Below are 12,983 nucleotides of genomic sequence, written 5' to 3' on the forward strand. Positions count from 1 at the left end.
CCTGCCAAATGATTTTCTTTTGCATTGTGATTTTTTTTGGTAAGCGGAAGTCGCTGTTCGAATTCAATAGTTTATTTATTTATATCAATTAAGTTCGCCAGCGTGAATAATCATTGTACCATTGTTTGCAAGTCGATGGATAGAAAAAAATCATGGTAACAATGCTGGTGTCAAAAATTTATAGCAACGTTGAAAAAAAAAGTTTCTCTTGTGTTCAATATGAGAATATTCATGTTTCACAAGTAAACAGACCGTTTCGAATTAAAAGGTAAATTTACATAAACGAGAGCAGTAGATATAAAAAACTAAATAAACTTTCTTTATTTATTTATTCATTTATTGATCTATAGCTCCTTAACTGTAATATATGCAAAACATCTCAATTGGAATATACCGAAATAATAAAAAAAAATCCTTCACTTAATAGTAAAACAAATATTGTGTGTGTTGGGACTCGAACCCAGATCGGTTGCCATTCCTCATGATTTGCTAATCGCGCCAATTTTTGTAGTAGTTACAATTACCTTTGTTAAACACATAATTCAGCTAAAAGTCAAAGGTGGTATAACGGCAAATGTAAAAGTAGAAACAACCTTTTGAAGACATGTAGTGCAGCTTAATGATTAAAGGTAATAGTGTTGGTAACAGCATCGTTTATTCAACTCGCAATTCAGTCTAATTAAGATGGTTGAATAAAAGCTTTAATATTGTCGCTATTACATTTATTAGCAATATAGTTCAGCCTAGTTGGAACTGGCGAATACTGGATTTTAAATAGGCTGAATAAACTGTTAATGTTTAAATAGTTCAGCGAAAGTTTTATTCAGCTTACATAACCTTTAATCTGCTTTAAATCAACAGGTAGTCTTATAGTTCAGCTCCTAATGTTTGTTGGGTGTAACATTCAATGTCGATTGGCTGTGGTTGAACCACAGACAAACAGACATAACACTATGAGGGAATTCACTAAAAAAACATCGATCCGACAATTTTCCCAGAACACTAGCTCCACCTTTTATTCACAGACCCAAACACTCATTTACTGGTGGGTTACCCCTCATGTTTGGGAACAATTTTTCACTAGTGGTCTATCCCCCATATGCTTGTTCATATGTCAGTGGCGCCATAATTTCAAATGTGGCCACAGTCCCAACTACAAATATATTTAAAATGAACGTTAAGGCGGGCGAAGCTTTGTTTTTGAGTGTTATGTCTGTTAGTCTGTGCTTAAACTATACGTAAGAAATATATTTGATTACTAGCATTGCCTCAATTGTTTCAAATTTGGAAGATACTGGAAATCAGTCATGCCAATGCCTATTCTCTATTGCATCAACACCGTCTTAGGTGGTCAATGTGGTCAAAGCGACTGCAAATTTAAATAATTTAATACCCATTTTGATAAGCTTTTGTATTATCTAGACATCGTAGGGTACATTTTTTTATGGGGATTTAGTGTATGACCGCACTTCTCTACCAGTAACTCCGGAACCGGAAGTCGGATCAGAATTAAATTCAATGACAATCTGTGCCTTTTATTTGGGACCAAATTTAGAAAAATCGGTTCAGTCGTCTCCGAGTAACCGATGTGCGTTTGTTGGTCTCATGCATACATTGTGATAGTGAGAATCGAGTCAGCAATATATGAGAAACAGGTGTGACTTTAACTTCGGGACTTCGCCATTTCCTCTAATCTTCCGGAATCGTCAACGGTTCTTAATAAGGTCCAAGAGACTTTGATTTGCAATTAGTGATCAGGAGCAACAATTTCGAGCAATTTAGAACTCATTTGAATTAGTTTTGCATCATAGATATAACTATTATCATGTGAATTTCGCATGTGACCGCATACTTCAACCCGTAGCACAGGAACCAAATGTCGGATTTCAATGGAATTTAATAGCAGTTAATAATGATGCTGTAGCTTTCATTTGAGAAAATCGAGTCAGACATTTCTAAGAAGCAGATGTGAATTCAATTCGGGAACTTTGCCCCTTTCTCAAAGTTTACGGTTCCGCCGAAGGTGTCCAAAGTGGTCAATGTTGGTTTGATTGGGCATCAGTGAGCTCAAACCAATTTACATGGGAATTTCCTGCGTGACCGCACTCTTCAACCTGTAACTTTGGGACTAAAATAAATAAAATCGGAACTCGACGAACCTCCGGGCCTCCGTTACAAAGTCACATTTCAGAGTGGTTGTATAGCCTTCCAAAAGGAGAAAGGCAATATAGGAAAAAGGCAAACAGAGTTCGTAAATGTTCGTATGTTTTTGCACGTACACTTTTAAAGATTGTTGAGGCTCTACTAAAAACAGATTCCATCTATTTTATTAACCCAAATCTGAAGCCGTTGTAGCCGTTTGAATCACCCTGACAAATAATGTCCGAAACGATTAATACGGGTTCTTAGTTCCATGTTCATATCAGTGGTGTGTCGTTTATTGGTAGTTAGGCAGTCGCTTTGTTAATCATGCGTTTCCAAAGGCGATAGCGCGAACATTTTGTCCAAACGGGCCGTCCAAATCAGTTCATCCGCATTATGAATTTTACCGTGCTGAGTTTGGGTTTTTTACTATTTATATTGTGCTCCTTAGACACAGTATCTCTTCAGTCGAACGAGAATGTTGTTTCACTTTCCGAGTGGTTCGGGTTTGTTCGGCAAGCGAAAGTGGACGTTCAGATTCTGGAACCGCGAGGAATACAGATTTGGACCAAATATAGACCAACTGTTTCAAATTTTGGAGTAGAGCTTCTCGTTAATCCTACGGACTCCGAGGTTGGTTGCCATCTTTGCCGAAACATAAGCGTTCCACAGGATGGAAAGTTTTTCATTCAGGATGATGACCTGATGGTGATATTGGGAGATACTATCAAGTATAGAGTTGTGGAAATTGAGGACAGCGAAGTTTACTGGTCGCAATGGAGAACTATATTCGTGGATAGTGAGTATTAAAATCATAGCTAATCTGTGATGATATCGAAAAAAAACATTTTTCAGAGAGCTTTTTTGTTCAAACGGGACACTACTGCTCTTCTCAGTGTGGCAACAATGAAGATCATAAGAAAATTCAATTCCTCAAGGAGTATATCGAGAAAATGTTGGACAACTGCGAATTAAATCGATTGTCGGAAAATTTGTTCTTTCCGATGAAACATGCTCAAGCCCTAGTTAGCAATCCAGAAAGGTTCGTCAAAACACGTTTATATTCAGTCGATTCGCTAAAACCACTTGTGCAGCGTGTGCAAAATGTCTATGTAGCAGAAGATGGAGTGGGCTTCGGTATGCAGAACATCTTCGAGAAGCTTACGGTGCTGGATCTCGGCCGCAACCAGCTCGGTGTGGTGGACTTTGACGAATATTTGATTGCTCCAGGCACAAGTCCTCCGGTGACGGACTCATGAATTCCAGCCATGCGACATGGCAAGTAAACGTAAACATCGGAGTAAGTTTCTTTGCGATGTGTGTCGGGCTGAATTAAACTTTTCTTGCTCAAATTTTAATTAAGTGCAAACTCTTTAAAATATTACGTGACTTGATTTTAAGAAAGCCCTCCCTGCATCAACTTTTGTTTTTTATATGTATTGCATGAAAAAGGGATGTTCAATATTGTTGTATCAGTCGACTATAGTTTTTGTTAATACAATTTATTGTGTATTAAACTGCACAAAATACATAAAAAATAAACGTCAGTTCATTTACATAACTTTTACCATTTGAGATCATATCTAGTCTAAATAAAAATATGGGCGTTTAAGCTAACTAATAAAATTTACTTCGATGGGAAATTCCGAACAAATTAAACAAAACGTAATCTTTACATTTTTCTTTATTGTCAACAACGGTGCTTAGTGAGAAGCGGGTTTTCCTAATTTTTTCCTCGAAATGAATTTTGACGGTCAGCTTTAACGTCCTTATTCCATGTCAATAAATATCACCTTTGAACTGACCATTACCAGCCGCCTGTATATCGCTTCAAGCACCAATAAATCGTAGCGGCTTTTTAAAAACATTATTGAATGTTCAAGTCAGGAAAAGCAGCTACAGCTAATGAAAATAAATGATAGCAGCCATTTTCGAACACCTCTAGCACCATCCACCATCCTTAGAGGTGGGGACGGATATGGCGAAGTAGAAACACGTGGGCGCAAGGTCGCTACATCAGAGTGTGGCAAGCTTGAAAACAAAGAGAGTTCATCATTTATGCATTTTATGTAAACAAATTGTATCTACTTCACTGATTTTGGAAAGCGAGCGCTGTTTGCTCGTTGGCCGGAGAGGTACACATTGCTGCCAATGAACGTTCCTTGTGATATTCGAAACCATGTCGCAGCTTTCTTGGCTTCACAAATTTCTCCCAGAACGATAACCCAACAAAATTTAGTGATGGTTGACGTGTTGATCTTTGGATCCCTTTCCTGCCCGACCATTGGTTCAGTTCGTCAGCTTTCGTTGTTAAATTTAGTTAATGGAATTTTAAATGAGTTTTTAACCGAGTTATTTTTACCGTACATACAAGCTTTTCAAACAGAGTGTTTGTGAAAAGCGTAGTTTTTGCTACGTTTTTTTATCTGCCTGCCACTGTAATGAAATTTTCGTATTTGCGATAGTGCCAACCAGCAATCCAGCTGCACCTAGGGTAATTTGCCTGTTTTAGAGATGTTTTGATTGCACGAATGGTTCTGTCATTTTTCGATGATTGGTTGATTGTACATTAATTGGAAGCAATTTTCTTGTTCGTAAGGCACAGTATAATAAAATGCCGATTGTGCAAAATAATATATAATAAACGAGTTTAGATGAAAAGAAAAATAATGAATGGATTTATTCATACGATTTGAGTTAATGCAATGCGTGTGTCTTGGGTAGGATGAAAATAGGAATATAGCTAAAATAAAAGTAACACCCTACAGTCCGAAATGCTAATTGTGTTACTCTTGTTACGCCAATAAATACATAAATGCATTTTTCGTATTACAGTGTCACCCTGCTTTGATGTTGCTATGGATAAAATCCCATCAATGTGCGGTACGAACGATACGGTAATGGAACTATTTTTAGAGGTACTGGGTCATAAAGTCCATAGGAGCTGCGTGATGCAATGACCCGCATATTATTACATACAAGAATGCGTCAGACTCGAAATCGTTTTTGTATCTTACTATAAATAAGATTCGAAAGTAAATGTGCATCAAAAGGTCTGAAATAATTGTTACAAAATCCGAAAGTCATACTGCATCCAGAGCCGTAGCGTGGTCTTCTGGCGGCCTTGGTGGAGTCTCAGTTGTGCGCCCCTTTGGTGATATGCTTGGCTTTCTTTTTCAGTTTGACCTTCAAATAATAATTTGTGTACATGGAAATGGCACACCTACTCCCTAATTAATACATGTTTGATATGTCAATTCCAGCCACAAATCTTTTACTATATATTTATGAAATCAGATGTCGACAGAGGCAGCATCTATTTAGAAGACTATATATTAGGGTGCTAATGGCATGTATGGAAAACAGGTGATCATAGAATTCAATAACCAATTTTGGGTGCTAAATGGCTTAGGATACAATGAATCGTCGAGATCTACTACCACCCTGAAATATTTTTTTAAGATAGCCTTTATGAAACTTGGAAAATTCTGGATTTGAGTTGATAAAGGGGTTTGAAAAAGGCTACTTTTAATTTATTTTCTATGACAAATGGCTTAGAAATGTATGAAACAATGGATCAACAAGTTGCCTTTCTGGTTCTTCTAATTTTTACACTGAGATTTTCGACTTACCAACGCTTTTGAGGCGTGTCCGATTTGATATTTGTGGTTTTCTACGCCATAAGGAAATCAACCAGTGCGACGATCAGGAGCGACTCCGATTGCACGTCTTACCTCTTCAGCGTTAAGAATCCAAAAGCCGCGAATAATGGCGGTTTGCTTCTTTCTCGTCGGAAGTCGCTGTGAGTGTCGACTCAGTTATGTCGACGCCAAACAGTGTTCATGCAGCTTAACAGTTAGGTTGCTACTACACTATCTTATGCGGAAATTACACGCCACACATCTCCCCTCTTCTTTAAAAAAAAGTCCAGGTGGTGCAAAAAAACGAAAACTTTACTATTCCACAAATACGTTTTATTGGCGCCACCTTTACATCTTCATCCTTATAGATACGTTTAATTTATAGTATACTACAATCACTTTATATAAATGTGGGGTGGGCGCAGCGCATTGGTAAATTGATTGCCTTGTACGCAGCACACTTGGGTTCGAGTCCCGACCCCGCACATAGGGTTAGAAAATTTCCATAAGAGATTTTTCTAACCCGAAGAGGCGAATTACCTTAAGGTTAAAACCTCTATAATCGAAATAAACAAATCTTTATATAAGCATTTCTATACCCGTTGAAAAAGAAAAGGCATTGAAATATTCCGTGATCAGAACAAACCAAGATCCTTTGACTTGACTTTGCATCTGTGGTTATGAAAAGGCAATCAAAAATCTTAATTATAGAGTTCGTTTTGCTTTTCGAATCATTCGGTTCTATGGAGTATAATGACAACCTACTTTATACATGAATAAATGTTTCCACCTTTCGTATTATCCTAGGTGCACGCTAAACTCCGACACATTATTACAACACAACCCTATCAGTCGCACCACAGTTTGTAAACTGGTGCTATATCAACTGTGAGCCCAGTAAGTTATGTGCTTATTTGATTTCTAGAACACGTATACGTATACGAAATAAAAGTGTGTGAGTAAGATTTTCCCTCTGATTTAGCCAAATTTGTCAAGAATTTCACCCGGTTTATCCTCAATCTCGCACTAATACAAATGCACATGGATTACTCCACAAGCGAAGGTGGCAAGCAAAACAAAAACGAGATGACAAATCATTTTGTGTGTCGTTATCAAATTGTAGCTTAAGAATCATGCATTTAATTTAATTAAAAAATTATATGTGTCGCCGTTGGCGGTAATTGTTTTAGCTACCGACCTTGATTGGTGCTCAAGAGTGGAATGGTAAATGTAGATGCTGACGAACAATCGAATTATTAGTTGGAAGTCCCTGGGGAGACATTCCATTCAAAAAGGTAGCAAGTGCTGATGTAATGATAACCTTGCTTTGAAAACAAATTGGAAGCAGAGCTAAGGATAAGCGTACAAGTGATGTACTGCATTAGGTAATGATTTTCGCTTGATGTTGAACTTTTTATTTTCTCATTTTAGTATTGTAAGTTCTAAAAGGAGTTCGAAAAAAAATGTTCCAGGGATTTAAAAGAATATTGCGCTTGTGAAATTTTATTGCTGGCTTCATTTCGAATTCAGTTAATTGCTACAGGTTGCACATAATCATTCAGATACATGGGGGTTTTCTTTTCGCGAGTCTTCCGTTGAGAAACATCAGTCGAATTCGAAGCATGGTCATCGCGCCTCTCAGCAACTGGTGATTTTTCCTTTCGCCACTCAAAGACTTTCTTAGTTTGAGTAACGTGACGTTTCATCAAATGACCACTTCCGTCACTAAGCGTTAGACTCCCATTATTTTCATCCGTAACTGTATATTGGATTGGGGAGAACCGCGATTCCCCCTTTCCTCGAGTTTGACGCTCCACAATCACCTTATCTCCAGATTTAACTCGACACTGGCGCGCACAACGTCGTTCGTCTTCTCGTTTCTTACCGGCTAACTTTGCTTCTCGGTCCCGCTTATTGAGGAGTTCTTCATTGACAGATACCTTATTGTATTCTAGTAGGGGGAGTTTACGCTTAATCTTCCGGCCATTCATCACCTCCTCTGGAGGTAGTTTTGTCACGCTATGCGCTGCTGCATTATGCGCATGTATTGCTTCGCGCAACTCTACGATATAATTCGTTTTGTTGATCGTTGCGCTGATCATTGCTTTGTTGATAACCTTCATATAACCCTCAACAAGTCCGTTTTGTTGAGGGAATAGAGGGGTCGAAAAGACAGTAGTTATCCCACGATCTGCACAGTATTTTTTATATTCTTCTCCGTTGAAAGGAGGTCCGTTATCCGTTTTTATAGTTCTAGGTAGGCCCTCTCTTTCGAAAATCTCTTCCAGAATTTTCCGCGTATGTTCAAAACTCGTAGATTTGACGGATCGAGCGATAAGGTACCGCGATCTATAGTCTACAATAACTAGTATGGAAATTCCTCCAAACTTAACGTATGGACCGTTGAAGTCCAGCGCTATTGTTTCCCAAACGGTCTTTGGTGCAAAAATGCGTTGCATTGGGGTAGCCTTTTCAGGTTTCCCATTAACTGCACATGTTTCACACGATTCGACCCACTTCTGGGCCTCGGTTGACATTCCAGGCCACCAAACACGTTGTCTCAAGATACTCTTGAGTTTAGCTGCTGAAGGATGGCCATCGTGAGCCAGCTTCATTGTTTTATTTCGCAGTGTAGTAGGAATGACAACACAGCCAGTTTTCACTAACATTCCGTCTCGAGTGGTCAAATCATGGGCTACAAGCTGATATTGCCTCAAATGCACTGGCCATTTCCCCGAGTTCAGAGAGCAAATTACTTCTTGCAAAATAGTGTCATCGGATGTGGCTGCTTTTATCTCGTCGTCTGTCAGGAACCCAACCGCGTTCGCTTCAAGGAAAGCTATTTCCCAAGGGCTTGAATTATCATCAAATGCCGTATCCTCACCGCTGTATAGTCGTGAAGGTGGATCAGCGATGTTTTCTATTCCTCGTATATACTCTACTTCATAACTATAAGGACTCAGTCTTAGCGCCCAACCGTCAGCTCGAGTTAAGGCTCTCTTGGATTCTTCCCGGGAACGGTTCAGTATGAATGACACTCCTTGTGCATCCGTCCGTAGAGTAAATTTTCTCCCCAATAGGAAATACGAAAAGTGTTCTACTGCCCATACCGCAGCGAGAGCCTCCCTTTGGTTTTGGGCGTACTTCTTTTCTGTGGTGGTTAACGATTTTGATGCGAAGCTTATTATTCTCGATGATCCAGTTTCCTCCTCTTGAACTAAAACTGCACCCAGTGCGATAGGGGAAGCATCGGTGTATAAAATTGTTCTATCACTCTCAGAAAAAAATCCGAGTGTAACACAGTTTTGTAGAATTTGCTCTTTGATGGTTTGAAATGCTCGACTTTGTTCACACCCCCATGTCCATGATTTAGTGGTGGTGATGGCCCACAGGGGGCTGGTGATCTCAGCGAAGTTCTTTACATCAGAGTGTATGTAAGGAGAGTGAAGACAACTGTCATGATTATCCGTCAGTGATATTCCAAACGAACAAACGACCTATCAAAATACATGAATTTGACTCGTTTGGAATGACACTGACAAATAATAATTGTTCCAATTTTGACAGTGTCGTCACTCTCCTTATATGCACTCAGCTTTACATGTGCGCTTATGAAAGAAGCCAAACCTAGAAAACTTCGCAGCTCAGAAATGGTTGTAGGTTCTCGGAACTGTCGGATGCTTCTGATTTTCTCTTCATCCACATGAAATCCTTCTTCGTCAAGCTGGTGGCCGAGAAATTTTAGCTGCGTTTTATCATACTCGCACTTACTTGGATTCAATGTTAGGTTGTTGGCTCGTAGTATGTGTAAAACTTGGTTCACAGTTTTGTGTAGCTCTTGCAGGCTTTTTGCAAAGATAAGAATGTCATCGATATAGATGATAACATTTTCGACATCCTTAAGAATTCGTGTCATCTCTCGCTGAAAAATTTCAGGTGCACAATTCACCCCGAACATTAGCCTTGTAAAGCGGTACATGCCACTTTCGGTGAGGAAAGTTGTAAGGTCTCGCGACTCGTTGCTAAGTTCGAGGTGATAGAAAGCGTTGCTCAAGTCTAGTTTTGTGAAAAATTTGGAACCGTGAAGCTTCACTTTCATTTCTTCCAATAGGGGCAAGCGGAAATATTCGCGGTTGATAGCCTTGTTTGGAGCCCTCATATTGACTACCAAACGGAAATCATCTTTGCCTTTTGCAACTGCGGACATTCCGCTTATCCAGCTGGGCGCCGATGTAACCTTTTCGATAATTCCACGCTTTTCCATTTCTTCTAATCTCGCTCTTGCAGCTTCACGATAGGCCGCAGGCACGTTATAGTAAGCGTTCTTGACTGGAGGTACTGTATTATCAACACTGAATTTCACTTTGACTTTCGGCATTTTTGGGAATTTCTCCGCCTTCAGAGGAATTTCCATATTATTAAGATTTAGCCCTACTTGTAGTAGTCCCATGTCGCTCGCCGTGGATCGACCGAGGAGCGATCTCAGCCCTCTTGGAACAACATGGAAGATCGCGCTATCTAGTGATTTGCACCCTGGCACTATAACTTCCGCTTCCACTAGGCATTCCACAATCATGGGTGATGGTGAGCCGTATGCATGCAAACCTTTTAAGTTAGTGTTATCAAGAATCTTGAGCTTCGCAATACCTGATTTTAACTCTTTTTTCAGACGGATCCAGTCCTCCCCACCGATGACGTTGACATCTGCGCCCGAATCGACCAGGAACTGGATAGGGCTAGATGATCCTAACTGGCAGTTGACCAGTACGTCTGCTAGAGAGAGTGTGCACACAGTCTACAATAGGAGAGACGGAAATTTTTGTGTGAAATGCAAAATAAAAATATGTTTACGAGATGTATTTCGAACAAAAATATTACAGCAAACAAAATAAAATCTTGTTATACCTGATTATCGTCTAATTCATTTTCTCTCTTAGAAGGCTCATCCTTCGTCGTTCCAAGTTGCCGTATAATTGTTTTACGACACGCGACTGCGTAGTGTCCAAACTCTTGACACGAGTTACACTTTCGTTTCAACGCCGGGCAAGGATAGTTCACGTGGGGGAATCGATTGCATCTTGCGCAGCGGTTTCGACGACCACGATCCTTCAGGTCACGTCGATAGTTTTGTTCATCATCGTAGGGTCGCTTAGCTGGTTTTCGATTATACCGATTATTGGTCCATGTCCGTTTCTTATTGTCGCGTTGATCTTGCGATTGTTGGCGGCCACGGTATACTGTACACACTTCTGTCGAATCCGTGATCGCTACTTCGGCTTGGTATGCTTCGTCACGAGTCGCAGCCTGTACGATGTATTTCGTTACGTACCCGTATGTACGAGCGGCTTTCACTAACTCCTTGTTCCTCAGGCCTTTCAAGAGCTGTGCTCGAACGAATCTTTCTTGATCTGCTGGGCTATACTCGCACAAGCGGACTTTGCCCATTAGACGAGCATGAAAAGCAATTGCCGACTCAGACTTTTCCTGCCTCATGTTTGAGAATGCTTCGTGCTCGGCTGCTGAATCAGTCATCGACTGAAGATAGTTCTTGATGTTGTTTACGAAGGTATTGTAACAATTTGCATCGGTTAGACTTGGTTTTAAGTTCGCTGCTCTGATGATCTCTTGTAATTCTTCGCCAACCGATAAGAATAGGAGTTGTGACCTTCGGACTGGGTCGTTAGCGTTATTGAGAGTAGCAGCAATCTCGAAATTCTCAATATAACGGTTCCACGCCTCCCACATTTTGTTAGCTGCCACACCATTTGGGAAAGGTTTAATATTATCCCAGCGGATGCTTGGCGCGACGGCGTCGGAGGTGTGGGTGAAGGCGGTTGTAGCGCCCCAACTCTGATCGATGTCCTTGGTCGAGGTCGAGGTTGAGGTTTGAAAGAAATTCATTGCTTTCGTAATATCAGCCAGTACATTTTCCATTCTCTGAAGACGGTCATCGGTGCTGATCGGTTTAGGGCTGCTTACAGTGTCGACGGGGGCTTCGCTGCTATTGCTACTGGTCGCTTGGCAAGAACTCAGTAGTTCATTAACCGAGTTGACACCGCTGGTGGACTCATCCTGCTCCCGTTGGTGGCTACTGTCGCCAACCTCATTGCACGAAAAACTGTTTTCCGCTTCAGAAACATCGTCAGGGAGCTGGTCACTCGTAACTTCCTGAGTACATTCTTCATTACTGTCCTCACACGCAGGTGCTCGAACGTATTTTCCGTTATTTGCCATTTTTTAACTTAGTCGCAATCTGAAATATGGGATATATTCGGAACATGTAAAACAATATTCGCAATTCAATCGGGTGGTATTTATAAACTACCATTATTAACATAAAAGATCTGTCAACTAAAAAAAAAAAATATTTTTGCAGGGGTCAAAGAAATACGTTCTGTTCGATTCCATTCAATTCCATTGAAAACTGTCAAAGTATTTTAAGTAAATTTCGCGGATGTCCCGTTCCACTAGTGCAGTGTGGTCTTACTGTGCCACTCTACATTTTTGCATGACTCGTTTTGCTGGGCATTGTGGTCTTACTGTGCCACTTGGATTGAATGGCCATTTTGTTTGGCGGACGTCACGTTCCGCCGGAACACTGTGGTCTTACTGTGCCACTGTGATTACATACAAGTACATTTTATGGACGACTCGTTTTGTTGAGCGCTGTGGTCTTACTGTGCCACTTGGGTTAAAAACCATTTTGTTTTGCGGACGTCCCGTTCCGCCGGAGCACTGTGGTCTTACACCACTTTGGTTACATACAAAGAGTACTTTTATTTATTTTTTTGATCGTTCCATTTCACTAGGCATTGTGGTCTTACTGTGCCACTCATATTAAACAGCCATTTTGTTTTGCGGACGTCCCGTTCCGCCGGAACACTATGTTCTTACTGTGCCACTGAATACAAGTACATTTTCCGTTTTCCACTTTGACGTGAATAACTTTGGCTGTGTAATTGCTTACCTGAATTAGAACACCAACGTATTTCTTTACCAAGCCACTAACCGATTTTAACTTACTAATTTATTGCCTCAAATTCAGGGAATTGGGGGTTCAATTTGAGCTTCTGGTTGATTTCTTTTGCTTTTATAATCTAAGCCAGGTATTTTGATATAGAAATAATGTTGAAAGACTGGCAGGATTGCCAATGTGGTTTTCTACGCCATAAGGAAATCAACCAGTGCGACGATCAGCAG

The 12,983-nt window shown here is 40.3% G+C and overlaps 2 protein-coding genes across 6 annotated transcripts; both read left to right on the plus strand.

Annotated features, from left to right (window-relative positions):
* Positions 1 to 2,522: 2,522 nt before the first annotated feature.
* LOC131682436 (uncharacterized) lies at positions 2,523 to 5,133 on the plus strand. 5 transcript variants are annotated; one of them, XM_058963894.1, is made up of 3 exons: positions 2,523 to 2,941; positions 2,998 to 3,442; positions 4,978 to 5,133. In XM_058963894.1, exons 1-2 carry the CDS (start codon positions 2,539 to 2,541, stop codon positions 3,399 to 3,401), a joined length of 807 nt encoding a protein of 268 aa, XP_058819877.1. In that variant the 5' UTR covers positions 2,523 to 2,538; the 3' UTR covers positions 3,402 to 3,442; positions 4,978 to 5,133. The 5 variants fall into 5 exon arrangements, with proteins under 5 accessions (XP_058819877.1, XP_058819878.1, XP_058819879.1 ...); XM_058963895.1 differs by having other exon boundaries at positions 2,998 to 3,430; XM_058963896.1 differs by lacking the exon at positions 4,978 to 5,133 and having other exon boundaries at positions 2,523 to 2,775; positions 2,836 to 2,941; positions 2,998 to 4,491.
* A 1,609-nt stretch (positions 5,134 to 6,742) lies between these two features.
* LOC131679494 (uncharacterized) lies at positions 6,743 to 10,675 on the plus strand. The gene is made up of 4 exons (XM_058960230.1): positions 6,743 to 7,168; positions 10,071 to 10,118; positions 10,225 to 10,395; positions 10,453 to 10,675. The coding sequence occupies exons 1-4, from the start codon at positions 7,155 to 7,157 to the stop codon at positions 10,673 to 10,675; spliced, it is 456 nt and encodes a 151-aa protein (XP_058816213.1). The 5' UTR covers positions 6,743 to 7,154.
* The last annotated feature ends 2,308 nt before the right edge of the window (positions 10,676 to 12,983 follow it).

This window comes from Topomyia yanbarensis, chromosome 2, assembly GCF_030247195.1.
Source record: "Topomyia yanbarensis strain Yona2022 chromosome 2, ASM3024719v1, whole genome shotgun sequence".
Lineage (NCBI taxonomy): Eukaryota > Metazoa > Arthropoda > Insecta > Diptera > Culicidae > Topomyia > Topomyia yanbarensis.